General features: G+C 41.0%; 1 protein-coding gene across 3 annotated transcripts in view; it reads left to right on the top strand.

Annotated features, from left to right (window-relative positions):
• IPCEF1 (interaction protein for cytohesin exchange factors 1) overlaps window positions 1-15443 on the top strand; it is a 45351-nt gene that overhangs the window by 10908 nt on the left and 19000 nt on the right. For all 3 annotated transcript variants that reach the window (XM_086461119.1, XM_086461118.1, XM_086461117.1), the window contains exons 4-7: window positions 5550-5623; window positions 7264-7335; window positions 10303-10364; window positions 15133-15221. In XM_086461119.1, the coding sequence (XP_086317245.1) occupies window positions 5550-5623; window positions 7264-7335; window positions 10303-10364; window positions 15133-15221 (297 nt within the window). The remainder of the gene's footprint in view (window positions 1-5549; window positions 5624-7263; window positions 7336-10302; window positions 10365-15132; window positions 15222-15443) is intronic.

Raw genomic sequence — 15443 nt, 5'->3', positions numbered from 1 at the left:
GATTCAGCTGAAAAGAAATATAAATATAAAATCAAAGGGTTGCAGTCTGTGATCTACTGTCACTATTTATCTTTGGAGTTTTTTTCCCTGTTCACTGCATTTAAATTTGTCCTCACTCCAACAGCTTTGCCAGGAGCTGTATAATTACAGTCTTTTCATACAGAAACCTTTCACCTTTGAGTTATAGTAGCTGCTTACGTGAATGATAAAAAGCCATTGATGTCGACTGATTGCGCTGAAGGCTTAAGAGACTGCTGGTCCAATATCTTACACAAATTATTCACAGTTCTATAGGTTGCCTCACTGCTGTACCGGCAGAGAGAAAAAAGACCATAAAAAGGCTTGAGGAGTGAACTGTTCCTCCAACATCCATGGGGTCTTCTGGGGGCAGTGCTGGAACACTGTGATGAAGGCATGAGGAGTACCCTGAATTGAAGATTGGAGCTATTCTGCAATAACTAGATATTTTCACTTTAAAGCACTATTTTAAAAAATCTTTCTGTGCCATTACATTCACTTTGATTATTGAAAAAGGACTATGAAATTATTTTCTAAATCTCCTAAAGCCACAACATTTAGACAATGTATTCAGGCAAGCTAAAAAGGATATTAGCCTCTTTAACTGGATTCACGCATTACATTTCATAAACATGTTTGAATTTTCTTTTAAGTGAAAAGCTTTTTCTGTGAAAAAGTGGTTTACTTTCTTTTTGCCTCAAGCATTTTCAGAGACTGTTGTATATTATTGAAATTATTTTCCTACAATTTGGCATAGCAAAATGTGCAGATTTATATGGTAGGCTAACCTGCACAAAAACCAGAAGAGATAACAGCTTATTCTTTTAAACAACCTCATTAAATAGGAAACAAGTCAAAGTTCTTTTAATCTGAGTCTTTTAGGGCTATTTTACAGCATTACAATAAAATATGAACAAAATTTGAGTGAAATTTGTGAGTTAAATAATAGCAGGCTTAAAATCACATTAAAGATAACATTTAGGACTTCTGTACACTTTTAATGTGTTAAAATGTCATTTTTATTCCAAGAATGACTAAAAAGATTACTTCCACATGTTCTGTTCCAAGTATGTATTTGGAATTCTATTTGCTGACTGTAATAATGCTCATAAGATTTTACTGTTATGATTTGATTTCCTTTTTTTCCTTTCTTTTTTTCTGATAATTATGGAACTAATTACCCATCAACCCCCTGTTTTCTGTCATATAGATGGCATATCTGAGATGTGTACGAATAATGTATTAAAAAAAGTAAATTTCACACAATTATCCTCCTTCCTTTCATTTGTACATAAAATGAACGATATATTTCTTACAACGAACAAATCTGAAACCACTGACAGAATTAATATAAGACCCGAATGCATTGGACATAAACTTTTACCGACTGGAACATGCCAAACACTGAATAAGAAGTCTAGAGATCTCTCTGTTGTAAAACTAGTAAATGTAAATTACTGAAATCAAAGCCTACAGACCTATTTTCATTAGCAATTTAGAGAGTATTCCTCTAACTTAGATATTATCTTTAATTTATTATTATTAAAATTATTATATGATTACATAATACATAATTATATTATATATAATTATATAATAATATAAAAACTATTATTAATTTATTCAGTTAATCTAATTTAGATCATTCATTTAGATATTAATTTTATTAGGTTTTCATTAGCAATTTAGAGAGTATTCCTCTAATTTAGGTATTCATTGCATACGTCAGTGGTTCAAGTTCAAGTTCCACCTCTGCATGGGCGGGAACACCCCAGGTGAATGTCCCCACGCTGACTTACAGGGTCCTGATAATTCACTAGATCAATACAAAATCCAAACACTCAAACATCTGTATGCATTGACAGTAGAGACAGTGACTTACCTAATGGTATTGCATGGAATTAATCTCCACTTGAGTGCTCGTGCAGCACCCTAAGCAATTTATAGGATACAGTCTAGAACAATGGCTACTGCACCAACAGGTAAAGCTGACTGAGCTGTGATTGCATTCGTAACATGGAAGGCCAGCCTGCCCCAGACCCTAGTCACCCACTTGTCCACCTGATGGCTTACTAGATCAAGCTGTGCATTTATTGGTGTGTTGGTGAGAGGCTATATTCCTTCACACGGGGTCTTCTGGATCTCTCTTTTTTTAAAAAATTGATTTGTTGAGTCGTACTTCAGAGGAACAACTGGCATTGTATATGCGTCTCATCTAGCAATGCGTGTAGTAATGGCTTTGATACCTCATAAACTGTTTTTTTGAGGCTGGTTTTTGGTATTCTTAGATGGGTCTTGAGAACCAAGCAGGGATTTTGGTGTTCTCACTAGCACCTAGTCTAGTAAGTGACCACTCTTTCTAGTACAGAAATGTGGGATCGTACATTCTCTATCTTTAGTACAATGCAGGCCATGGATAAAGCTCCTCCGTTACTCACTCATACCCATTTGCTCATCCCTATATACTTGTACTATGGATCTGGGATGGAAATATTAGATTAAGGTCTAACTGATCAAAATCTACATTTCAAAAAAAAGACTTTTAAAAAAATCTTATAACTTTTTTTTTCTTCAGTTAATTGTTTTATCTCAATGAGTTTAGTCTCACTAGATTCCTACCTGTGGAATGGAAAAAAAAGCTCCCCAAGCCAGGCTCTAAACAAGTTTGACGGACACAAATCTAATCAGAGAAAGTTAAAAACCCACAATAGCAAATAAGCACTTTTTCTTACACACTGCAAAATAAAAGTTTTTTCAGCCCAGATGCTGATAAACATAATTGTTTCTTCTGTACTGAAAGAAAATAACAAAAACCACCTTCTGCTGCTGTGTTGGTTTTTTTTTTGTTTTTTTTTTTCCTGGAGCAGCCAAAACCATTTACTGGTGAAGGTGCAAAATACGCATCTCTCATGAATATTTAATACATGTAAACTGCAGGAATGATGGTTATGCTGTGATTTATCGTGTACCAAAAACCAGATATGCAGAGGTGCAGGGAAGCCACCCACTGAAATATCCATTCTATATCCATATTTCAGTTCTCAGGGTTTCATACATCTAAGCATAAAAGCTTAAAGAAAGACTTGTCTCGATGAACATCTTTTTATAGTCTTTTCATATTCATGCATAATGTGACTTGAGATGCTGTCAGTCATCTTCATTTATCCTCTGTCTTTGTAATTGTTGTGTATATTTTACTTGCTTTAACTCAGTGTACATTTTCAGAATTTTAATGTGCTCAGGGATAACGGCTGGGAGCAGCAAAAAAGTGATTCAGAAATGAACACTCTTTGTATTTTAGAAAGTACAGTTTTTCCTGACATTATGTCCTACAGACTTTTATCTACATTATTGCTCCTCTTAGGAGGAGTCCTAGTCTTACTGCAGCTGATTGGGTGAATGTAGATAGATGTAGTAAAGGAAGATGTTTCAGCTGCAAGCAGCAAGAACAGGGATTTGAGGCTAACTGGTAACTTCAGTTTTGCTGGAGCCACTCTCTGACGCAGAGTCCAGCTGACCCGGAATAGAGATGCCAATGCTCAGTAAACCCTCTTCTGTACAGAAAAGGGTGATTGCATCTAAACAGGATACTTTAAACGTCTGCCTGGCTTTTGCTACATCCTGAACCTTGCCTGCAAATTTCTGGGGGGAGTGACAGCTGGGTGGCCAAAGCTATTCAGGGCTGATTCACAGTGTTTAATAACAGAGCTCAGTTGCGTGGCACAACCCCCTTTCAGCATTTCACCTCCTGACATGGGAGCGGCCAATATTGCCTCTGCCTTGCTCACAGGAGTGCATGGTGACCGTATGAAACAGTCCATGTTACAAGTACCCAGGGGACAGTCCTCCATCTGTCCCCTGGATCATTTTGGGTCAGTTTTCAATTCCTGTCGCTATAGACATGTATTTTTCAACTATGCATATATCATTATACCATTACAAGTTGCTTTTATGCAGAATGTTATGCATTGTGGGCCCATCCAAACATCATGAAGTTCAACAAGGCCAAATGCAAGGTCCTGTACCTGGTTCAGGGCAATCCCAACCACAAAAACAGGCTGGGCAATGAGTGGATCAAGAGCAGCCCTGAGGAGAGGGACTTGGGGGTGCTGGTGGATGAAAAACTGAATGTGAGGCAGAAATGTGCACTCGCACCCCGGAAAGACAATCACATCCTGGGCTGCATCAAGAGAAGTGAGGCCAGCAGGTCCAGGGGGGTGATTCTTCCCCTCTACTTCACTCTCATGAGACCCCACCCGCAGTGCTGCGTTCAGCTCTGGGGCCCCCAGCATAAGAAAGACATTGACCTGCTCAAGCGAGTCCAGCGGAGCGCCATGAAGATGATCAGAGGTCTGGAGCACCTCCTCTATGAGCACAGGCTTAGAGAGTTGTTGTTGCTCAGCCTGGAGAAGAGAAGGCTCTGGGGAGACCTTGTAGCGGCCTTCCAGTATTTAAAGGGGGCCTACAGGAAAGGTGGGGAGGGACTCTTGGTCAGGGACTTTAGGGATAGCATGAGGAGTAACGGTTTCAAATTGAAAGAGGGGAGATTTAGATTAGATAACAGGAAGAAGTTCTTCATTGTGAGGGTGGTGAGACACTGGCACAGGTTGCCCAGAGAAGCTGTGGCTGCCCCCTCCCTGGCAGTGTTCAAGGCCAGGTTGGATGGGGCTTTGAGCAACCTGGTCTAGTGGGAGGTGTCCCTGCCCATGGCAGGGGGTTGGAACTAGGTGGTCTTTAAGGTCCCCTGCAACCCAAACCATTCTGTGATTCTATGGCCTGTGTAACACGCATGCATGCTGTATAATGGAAGAAATGCTCCTTTGCGATTGTATGTAACATTCAGAACTGAACAGACGATATAACACCTATTCTTCCACTCTTACGTAATCTGTCTCTTTTGAGAGGCTTCTGTTTTTAGAGTTGAGGTTCAGTAGTTTCATTTTCCACAGTCCATGGACAAAGCATGTCCGGTGTCTTTCTTGAAAGAAGTTGTGTGATCGCTGATGGCTGCAAAGGGACTGGGTTCCTCCACCTTCCTGTGATTTTTAGTCCTGGTTTGATCCAAACCTAAATTTTGCCCTTGACAGATTCAGACTCTGGACTATACTTATGACTTAATACTGAATCTTAGATAAGGGAGCACTGATAGAAATGATTTAAGATGAGAAGGAGGGGGAATCTAACTCAGTACTGCTGTAGGAGTTGAGGATCCTTCTTCTTTCAGGTGTTTTGACATTTGGAAGTGTACAACAAATCGTATGCTCACACTCTGCCACTTGCACAGACAGAAGCAGTGGCTTTCCAGCATCTAGGACCTGCACAAATAGTAGCTGGTACAGGAATATTTCTTGCTTCCAAATATCAGCCAAAACATCAGTGTTAATCTGTCCCCATGGTGATGAGCATATATTTTCACACCATAAAAAGCTGTCAAAAACAAGTACTTGCATGTTAAACATCTTTGAGCATTGGAGTCTGATAGCTTACCAACTGGTTGATGTGGTGATTTTTAAATATTTTTTTTATTGCAGGCTGAAAAAGCAGAAGGATTTATCAGACTTCCAGACTTCAGTGTGGACCGAGCAACTGAATGCAAAAAAAAGCAGTAAGTTTATCTCTTGCCCTAGTTTTGCACAATTTTTACAACGTTGTAAGGAATTGAATCTGAGTAGTACCTGACAATGAAGCTGCAGGGAGCTCTTCTGTGTTGTATAAATAATGAGATATTAATTAAGCTACTGAAAGAAAACCATATTGCAAAAATATTTTTGAAAATTCACTGCCAGATGTGTTCTGCTAAAACTACAAATAAAAAATAGATCAGTATACCAAATGTTTTTTTTTTGTGTTTTTTTTTTTTTTTTTCTTTGTTCACTGATTATGAGTAAGTTGTAGTCTTAGATACCTTCTCTTGGTGGGGGGGAGGTGTAAGTAATGCTGCTTCCTTCTGAGTTGGGACTTATCCTTTCAGACTGCTGTGGTGCAGCTGAGCTTGGGCTGTACTTGCAGCCTCTGATTGTGCAATGAATAAACTTTTTTTAGCAGGGTGCGCTTCAAAAATATTTCAAAATATTCTCTCCAAACTCCATATACAGCACTGACTTCTGATTATACTTCAAAGATTTGGAGGGCTGTTCCTGCTGTTCAAAATTATAAGGCTCAGCATGTTTTTTATTCTGTCCCCCAAGACAAAGCCTTCATTCTTCTGTTTGGGTCTCATGCTGACATTAGCTGTAGGTGTTCTTGAGACTAACTGTGGGCTTGACTCCTCCAAAGAAAGGGAAAAGCTATTTTGAATATGGGGAGCTCCATTTTGTTTTCTCAGAGGAAAGGTTGAGTCACATAGTGTAGGACCCTGAGAAAAACCTTTACTTCTGCAGCTGTTGGCTCTCAGTGTCTGGGAGGAAAACACGTCCTCATCACTTATTTGGGATGGGGTAGGTTGTGAGAACTGAGAGAATTCACTGGGGCCCAATCAAACAGTGTGTGCTTCCACAGGACAGAGTCAGTCATCTAATGAGGAACAAAAGAGGGAAGCCACACAGTTTCAGGATTGGAGACTATGTTTCATGAAAAAAAAAAAAGAATCTGAAAAGTCTTACTTGTGGATATTCAACTAAAGCATAGTCTGGGGCTGAGATCAATAGGTTAATTATTGGAGTTAGCCCCCTGACATTTTGTTTGTTTCAAACCTGCCACCTGGTGCAGTCCTAAAACTTGTCTTGGAAAACACAGTGAAGAGTCAGTCCCTGTTCACCTGCTGCGTGCTGCTTGTGATTTTATTGTATCGTATCTCCCTTCCTCCATTATCAGTTTTCCATGCTGTGGAATCTTAGCCTATTGATCACCCATGGAAGCTGTTCTATACCTTGGGTCACCCCGGCCCTTTCTCTGAACCATTTCCAAGTTAACTATGCTTTTCTCAGCTGAGGGAAGCAAAGCTCAATGCAGTATTCAAGATATGGGCACACAACTGATTTATGTAATTGCATGATGAAGGTCTTCTCTTTATTCTTCATTCCTTCCTTTTTAGTTCCTGTAGTTTATATCTGCTGAATAATGTGTGGCCTAGGAAATGAGCTAAAAATAGAGCAGAGTTTTAAGGAAAGAGCTATATGGATGGATAAGATGATCTGGATTAATATAGTGGAGTAAATAAATATTTTTAAATAATTCATTCAGCTATTTTTTTTTCATATGTAAACTAGTTTTCTGCATAACTCTTCCATTTTTCTTTTCTTAAAGTGCTATTAAGATCAGCCACCCACAGATCAAGACATTTTATTTTGCAGCAGAAAATGTTCTGGAAATGAACACGTAAGTAGGAGTGACTGGCCATGTTGCATCCTGTCTCACGTCTGAGAACACCCTTTGGAAGTTAATTCTCTCACCGTCAAACAGTTATTGACAAAGTTATTCAGGGGATTACTGAGGTTGTTTTGTTTTCTGGTCATTGTGTAGAACAAAAACACTGCTATTAGTTCACTAATGACAGTTGAAATCAGAATTGCATTATTAACCTGATTTTGATACTAATCTTCCTGACATTTGCTGGTATAAATCCCTTTCCGTTAAAGAGACGCAAAGATTTGATAGCAAGTTCATCACCTTGGGAGAAGTGAGGGAAGAAACGAAAGAGACTGAAAAGCTTAATATAGTTTTGTCCTAGAAACGATCTAGGACTAGAACTTGTCTGCTTTCAGAGTAGCGTGTCAGTTAACAAGAGGGTCAAAGGGATAGAAGGGGCTGTTTCTTTACTGTAAGTAAGCATTTACTTCAGCACCAAACTATGTTGCAGTTAAATGATCCTTATGACAGATCAGAAATTTTCTGTGCACAAGCTTCCGTAAGAACCACTCATTCGTGCAGTTTTTAATCCCAGAAGTTAAAATGGATATGAACACTGCCAGTTTAGAAACCACTGAGCTATTAGAAATAGATATTACTTGCTATTGATCCAGTTTTGGCTGATTTAGACACATCTTGTATCTTATTTGTCTTTTTTACTTCAGATTGCAGTCTGTTCACAATGCTATTGCATTGAATGGACAAATACTGGGTATAAAGCAGTACAATTTACATGGGAAGAGAGCTGCTATGATAGTCAGCCCAGGGTTTTAATTATGGCTCTGCTGGTGATCCTTGTGAGATTCTTCATAGGACATTAACTGTTCTTTCCTTCTAGAACAGGAGACCTCATACATATTTACCACAACAGAAAAGGATAGAGGTTGAGAGAACCTATGTGAACTTCCAAAAGGGCTATAGATACAGAAATGTACGATACTACAGCAGTGCACGTACATAGAGATATATTCATAAATGTTTACTCTATAGATGTGTACAAGTAAACACAGATGGAAAGAATGTGTGGCCCTTTGCAAACTTGGAGCAGCACAGAGCATACTGGTGGGGAGATAACCGTCTATTTCTGTATTGCTGCATTTCCCAGTGGAGCTCCTAAAAGGAGTGAGAAGATCTTGAGGCAGATGGACTGAGGATGACTGAGAATGAGGGACCGTTGAACAGGAATATTTCTATAGAAAGAGTAACTCTGATTGAGAGGAAAGAGAAGGAAGGATGGAGGGAGAAGGAAAAGGAAAATTAGAGCTAATGGAGGACGTTAGTATGTGCTAACAGCCAGTTTGGAGCCCAGCTGGAAATTCTCAGTGTCTTGAAATGTTTAGTCTTGTGTGAGTGAGTGACTGAAATCTATGCAGATGTCCCAGCTCTTATGCCCCTAGAATGATTTTCTTCAAACTCCGCTTCTCAAGTAAATTTCATTTTGGCTTAAAGCTAGCCAGCCTAGTGTTAGAGCAGCTTCCATTATACTGCACTAATACTAATTCCTCACTGTTGTAACTGATGATGTTTTCCTTGGCAAAGTATAAAATACATGTATTTAATACATAAAGTACACGCATACTCACGCATATGTCAAAACAGACTAAAAGACATCTGTTCTCTTGGCTCCAGTCCCGCAAATGCATATGCATGTGAGTGGTTCCACTGAACTCACTGGGGCATTCGTGTGTGTCAAGTTATGGGTGTCCATAAATGCTTGATAGTTCATGACCTTTTGTAACTCTTCATGCATAAATATCTATTAAATCAACAATGGATTTATTAATACAGCCATTTGGTTCATTAATTTAGCATGTATTTGCTGTTGTCATGCACACATGAAAAGTAAATGTGTGCTGGCAAGCTGTGTACATTCACCTGGCCAGTTGCACACAGTTACGAATGATCTGTCTGACCTTGTCATTAATGAAGTCCTGGATTTTTTTGCAAACCTATTCTTTTGCTAAGATTTTTTTATTTAAAAAATCATCGTGTTATGATTAGCTGTTAGAAGAAAGTCAATAATCCACTCTTACAGAAATGAGACTTTGTTTTCTTGAATTATTATGTGGCTCTATTTTTCATACTGCAGTCTGAAAATCCAGTTACTTTCACACTGATCTCGCTAGTAAATTTCCCATCGTTTCAGTGGAATCAAGATCAGACATGATGTTTTTTCAGAGTTATGAAACTTAATTCCTGCCCTTCATACATTCCCTAGTTAGACCTTGACTTTTAATCTGAAAGGCTTGAGTTTTTAGTTGTTATTTTCTTAAAACCTGGATAGATCTGAATGACCTACAGGCAAACAACACATAAAAAGTATATCTAGGGATTATTTCTAGCACTAGAAAAATGCAGCCACCTAAGAATAAAAATGAAAAAACCCCACACCTGTTAATAGCTTAAAGTAAAACCGGAAGTGAGACTTACTAAAACCAAAAGAATACAGAGACTTGAAGAAAGCAGTACATACGGGTCAGAAAGTCTGGGTTTAAATGGCTTGATTATTAGACTGCTGCAAAAGCTTTGGACAGGGTGGCTGACATAATCTTCTATGGCTCCTATGCCTTTTGCTTCATCTCAGGTGAAAGATGACACCTCAACAGCAAGACCAAACCACTGGCACTGTGTTATAGCACACATAATTTTCATTTAGCTTCCACAAATGCAACACCTTGGTCATCAGTAGTGCTTTTTTCAGGATCAGGGAAAGAAGATGTCCCAGGCAACTAGTCCTGCTCACCACAGGGAATATTAGTATCCAGGTAACTGGTGCCTTTCTAGAAGATGATCTAAGAAATGGAAAGAAACATTGACATTTAGTCTTCAGTTTAATGAAAATAGATGTGGTTACATTGAACACACCTGAAAAGAGCAAAACTCTGTCCAAACAGCATGCAAGTATCCCTAACTCTACATTTCCTGTTTCAAACACAGGTGGCTAAGTAAGCTGGGAATGGCTGTAGACCCTCAGGCACCCAACGGGAAGAATGAGGAAGGTATGCTCCTAACAGTGGTTTCAGCATGTAACTTCATCATGTTCTTCACAGTTTTTCTTGGTCAAATTTTTTGTCAACTCTTTTCTTTGTTTTAAATTATCAACTTGGGTCCATCAACTGACTGAGCTCACAGACACCACACTGATACAGCACAGAGTAGTCTCAGAAAAAGAAACAATGGTAAGAAATGGTGCCACTGAGAGACACTCTGATTTCATGAGAGGTGTGTAATGCTTTCTGGCAGTTTTCTGGCTTGCTAAGCCTGCCAAGAGGGAAGAGAAACAGCTGTGCGACTGGGTTTTGAGCTGGCAAGGTATATTACAGGAGTTGTGCTACAGTCCAGGTGCTTGCTAGCTTGGGAACATCTTGTGCACTAGACTCGTTCTAGTTCCAAGAAATTGCCTGGAAGGTCGCACTCAAAGAGTTGAGATCAATGGCTCAATGTTTGAGTGGAGACCAGTGACAAGTGGTGTTCCTCAGGGAGCGGTACTGGGACCGGTGCTATTTCACATTTTTGTCGGCGACATGGACAGTGGTATTAAGTGTACCCTCAGCAAGTTTGACAATGACACCAAGTTGTGGTGAGGTTGACACGCTGGAGGGAAGGGATGCCATCCAGAGGGAACTTCACAGGCTGGAGAGGTGGGCCCAAGCCAAATTCATGAAGTTCAATAAGGCCAAGTGCAAGGTCCTGCACCTGGGTCAAGGCAATCCCAAGCACAGATACAGGCTGGGCAATGAGTGGATCGAGAGTAGTCCTGAGGAGAAGGACTTGGGGGTGCTGGTGGATGATAAGACGAACATGAGCCAACAGTGTGCGCTTGCAGCCCAGAAAGCCAACTGTATCCTGGGCTGCATCAAAAGCAGTGTGGCCAGCAGGTCAAGGGAGGTGATTCTGCCCTTATGAGACCCCACCTGGAATACTGCATCCAGCTCTGGAGTCCCCAACAAAAGAAAGACATGGAGCTGTTGGAGTGAGTCCAGAGGAGGGCTACCAAGATGGTCAGAGGGTTGGAACACCTCCCCTACAAGGACAGGCTGAGAGAGTTGGGGTTGTTCAACCTGGAAAAGAAAAGGCTCCAGGGAGACCTAATAGCAGCCTTCCAGTACCTGAAGGGGGCCTACAAGAAGGCTGGGGAGGGACTTTTTACAAGGGCCTGCCGCAATAGGACAAGGGGTCATGGTTGGAACCTGAGAGAGGGCAGGTTTAGACTGGATACAAGGAAGAAGTTCCTCACCCTGAGGGTGGTGAGACACTAGAACAGGCTGCCCAGAGAAGCTGTGGCTGCCCCCTCCCTGGCAGTGTTCAAGGCCAGGTCAGATGGGCCTTTGAGAAACCTGGTCTGGTGGGAGGTGTCCCTGCCCATGGCAGGGGGGTTGGAACTAGGTGATCTTTGAGGTCCCTTCCAACCCAAACCATTCTATGATTCTATGATAGTGTCTCCTCCATTCCCGCGCATTTCAACAGCAGCAGTGTTGGGTGGGGTGGTAGTGATATGCTGAAGCCTACAATTCCTTCAGGGCCAAGCCCAAGAGTTCACTGTAGAATGAGTAATTTTGAAAGATCCCTAGCAATTTATTTATCATCTTGATTTGCTCACTGACCTAATAGAACTTTTTAGTGGGAGGATACCTGCACTCAAATTGCAAATCTGAGCAGAGGACAAAGCAAGTCACCTGTCAGAGTGCTTGGGAAAGCTGCTGATGAGAACACATGTGCTGGGAGCTGGTTTAGAAGGAGGAGTGCTGTGGGTAGTATTATGTCAGCAAATCAGGGATGGACTCTGACCTGAGGAATATGGACTTTTGAACCTCTGTTTTTAAAGTATTGGTACCCAATGCCTTTTTTACAATTGCTCAGGTTGTGAAGGGGCTGTCATTATGAAGAAGAAACTGGTATTTCTAGTAGAAGTATGAACACTTAGGTGATGCAGCTTGTTTTGTCCAAGCACTGAAATGCTCCTCTCTGCATCCCTTCTGCTGCTTCCCAGAATAAGGTTGTGGTTTTTGTCCAGGCTTTGAACATGTAATTCCATTATTGATTAGTCTGATCTGGCTCTGTTTATACTCTGGCTCCATTTATACTCTGCCATTAAAAGCAGCTTTGGGGCTGGTAAACACAGGTACCACCAATTTCCAGAGATTCAGCAGGTCTCATCAATTTCTTTGTTTTCTGTTCATGGTTCCTCTTTATTTCTTGTCAGGAAACTTGTGAATTCCCATACTCCCAAATTCCTCCAAAATGCCTGTGTCCTCTTTGAACCCAATTTTGTATCAAAACAGCCTGAGATAATTAGAATAAAGGGCTATATTGAGTATTAGGCTGTGTAGGAAGAACTGCATGGTAATTGTACACAGGCAGGAAGTGTCCAAACATGTTGTCCCTGTTTTCACAAAGGAGGAGTTTGATGGAACATGAGGATGGTCAAAATTCTATAAATGAAAAGAATTTTTTTTTTTTTAAAAGCCTCAAAAAATGTAGTATTTGTTGTCTTGGCTGAGTTGAGAATTATAAAACAGTTCAAAATGAGTCAGCCCACCAATCTGAATTTAAAGAAATGACAGAAAGATACAAAATTATCCACTCAATAACCTCTTCAGCAGGTTATCTAATCACCCTGCAATAAACATAACATGGCCAAGATTTCTTCAGGTTTTGAAGCTGGTGGCCCATTTCCCCTTCAGAAACAGGCACTCTGACTCTAGTGTCAAACACCTCCTCATCTTTCCATGAGTGTTTTGTCACAGGTGCTCCAGCAGCTGCCTTGAGCGGGGGTTCAGCACCCCACCAACGTGCCTGGGTGGACGTCCCCTTGCAGAGGTTTTTGCTACATTTCAGAAAAATCTGTCATTACCCACAGTCACTTCTGTTCCTGCTGACCTCAGTCTCCCCTCTGTATCACACACCATAAGTCTTCAGGAGGGTCTTGGCTCTTGTTATAGCAGTTCTTGTGTATTCATGTACTTTCTGTGCATCTTAACACACCCCCCCCCCCCCCCCAAACCCATTTGCCTATTTAGAGTATCAGAAACAGCTGCTGACTCTTTTCAGCTGTTCTGCATGCCTAAAAGGGAAGCTGTAGAAACAATAAGCTCTTTACTAAGAGTTATTCAAGAAGGCATTAATAGAGCATTAGAATTTGATATAGGCCTTATTGCAGCCAGTCTCAGTCCTTTATGCTAAGATGTGCCAGCACATTATTTCTAGTAAACAAAATAGCAGGTATGCTATTAAAGCCCCTATAATTCTGCAAAGAGTGCAGGGAGAAAAAGTAATGGATCTCTTCAAGTTTCACTTTGTTAATATCTTAGAAACCTCTCTCTAGTGTATAAAATTCTTTTCTCTTAAAACTTAGTTCCTGTCACCCTGTGGTTACTAAAATCCCTCAAATGACATGCACAAAACCAGTGTATGACTACTAATTTAGTTAAAAGAGGAGATAATCACAGGTGATTTCCCAGAGACCCTGCTAACACACCGCTTTCTATGTGATATGAACCCATGAAGTCCATCTCTTACAAAGTAGTCCTACAACATAAACAACCCTCACCCACTTGGGGACAGAGCTGGAGGGTTGCTTCCACCAGAGACCCAGCTGCCCTTGGACAACACAAGCTGCTGCATGCAGCCGTCGGAGGAGGAGGCAGTGCCAAGTGCCAGCTCCCATGCAGACCACAGGGACAGCCTGTGCTCTTGTGACGCTCTGCACTCACTCTTGTTGTCCTTACTGAGCGCTAACTAAGTCTTTACAGCCTTTCGTGTCCCCTGCTCTGTCAGGTGGGGGTGAACACTGTCACTCTTCACACGAGGTGCAGGGCAGGGTGCAAGCACTTGCTCCTATAAACTTGAAAGGCTGATGTATGCTGGGACATTTAGCAGAGGGAAGTGATCTTGCTCGGTGGTTACAGCCAGGCCCTGGGAATAGGAACCAGCAACTTACTGCCTCCTCTTTTCTGTGACTCATTTATCAAGGATTATCACTTCGTTCAATTCACTTTCAAAAAGCATCTGAGAAAATGCTTTCACCTGCTACGCAGGGAGTTGAAAGAAATAAAACCGTGTCTGCTTCTCTGACACATGTCAAGAGATACTGAGGCTCTATCAGCTTGCTTTTCATTTAAAAAAAAAAAAAAAAAAAAGATGGATGGAGTGTATAGTCCTAGAATACTGTGTTTACTTTTAGTACTAGCTCTGCACATGTACTGCCATGCCACATGGCGTGCCTGTGTGAGTTACTGTGTGGTGACAGAAGACTCTCATGAGGCTGCTCTGTGGTCTCCAAAGCACTGTGTGACCAATCTGTTTTTTCAAAAATTGCAGCCAAAACACCAATGCCTGTTGCTAGCTCCAGGAAACTTACTGGCTACAGAGATCAAAGAACAGCATCTGCTACTTGCAACAGGTCTCCCTAACTTACACTACAAATGATACAGCCTTTCTTTCAAAGGTTGCAAAAAAACTCCCACTCCAAACCTATTTGTGAAGCTATCTAGAGCAGTGCCACCTAGCGTTTCCTGCTATAGCAGATTAGTAAGGTTTTTTTACTAAAAAAAAAAAAAAAAAAAAAAGAGAATAAATGTTGCCACGAAGTAGTGTAGCATTACCACAAGCAGGTTAATTTTCACCAAAGGAGACACTGACTTGTTGCAGCATGTTCCTCAGCTCAAAATATCTTACGTGGTGATCTTTGGTTACCACAGCACTGCAAGGAGTAAACGAGTGCTGGTCTAATACTTGTTTTTTGCTCATTTTCCATGTCTGCCTCAGAATGCTACAGCGAAAGCGAACATGATGATCCAGAAATAACAGACACACCACCTCCCCCCTACACAGTCCAACCACCACCTCCTCCTTTGGTAAGTGTTACAGTAATTAGCTTGTTTCTTGTTGCTAGCCAGTTGGAACAAAACTTTCTTGAGGTGGTGGCCCTTTGAGGAATACCCTAAAACTGTGGCTGGAAATGTTCACTCTGTGCCTGTGAAATGAGGATGCACTGACTGCCACTACCCTGTAGCAGAGCACACAGTTACTGCAGCTGCATCTCCAGGAGCCTTATTCTGTAAAAGAACAGCTCCTTC

This window comes from Leptosomus discolor, chromosome 2, assembly GCF_034619465.1.
Source record: "Leptosomus discolor isolate bLepDis1 chromosome 2, bLepDis1.hap2, whole genome shotgun sequence".
Lineage (NCBI taxonomy): Eukaryota > Metazoa > Chordata > Aves > Leptosomiformes > Leptosomidae > Leptosomus > Leptosomus discolor.
This window is presented reverse-complemented; position numbering and strand designations above follow the sequence as displayed.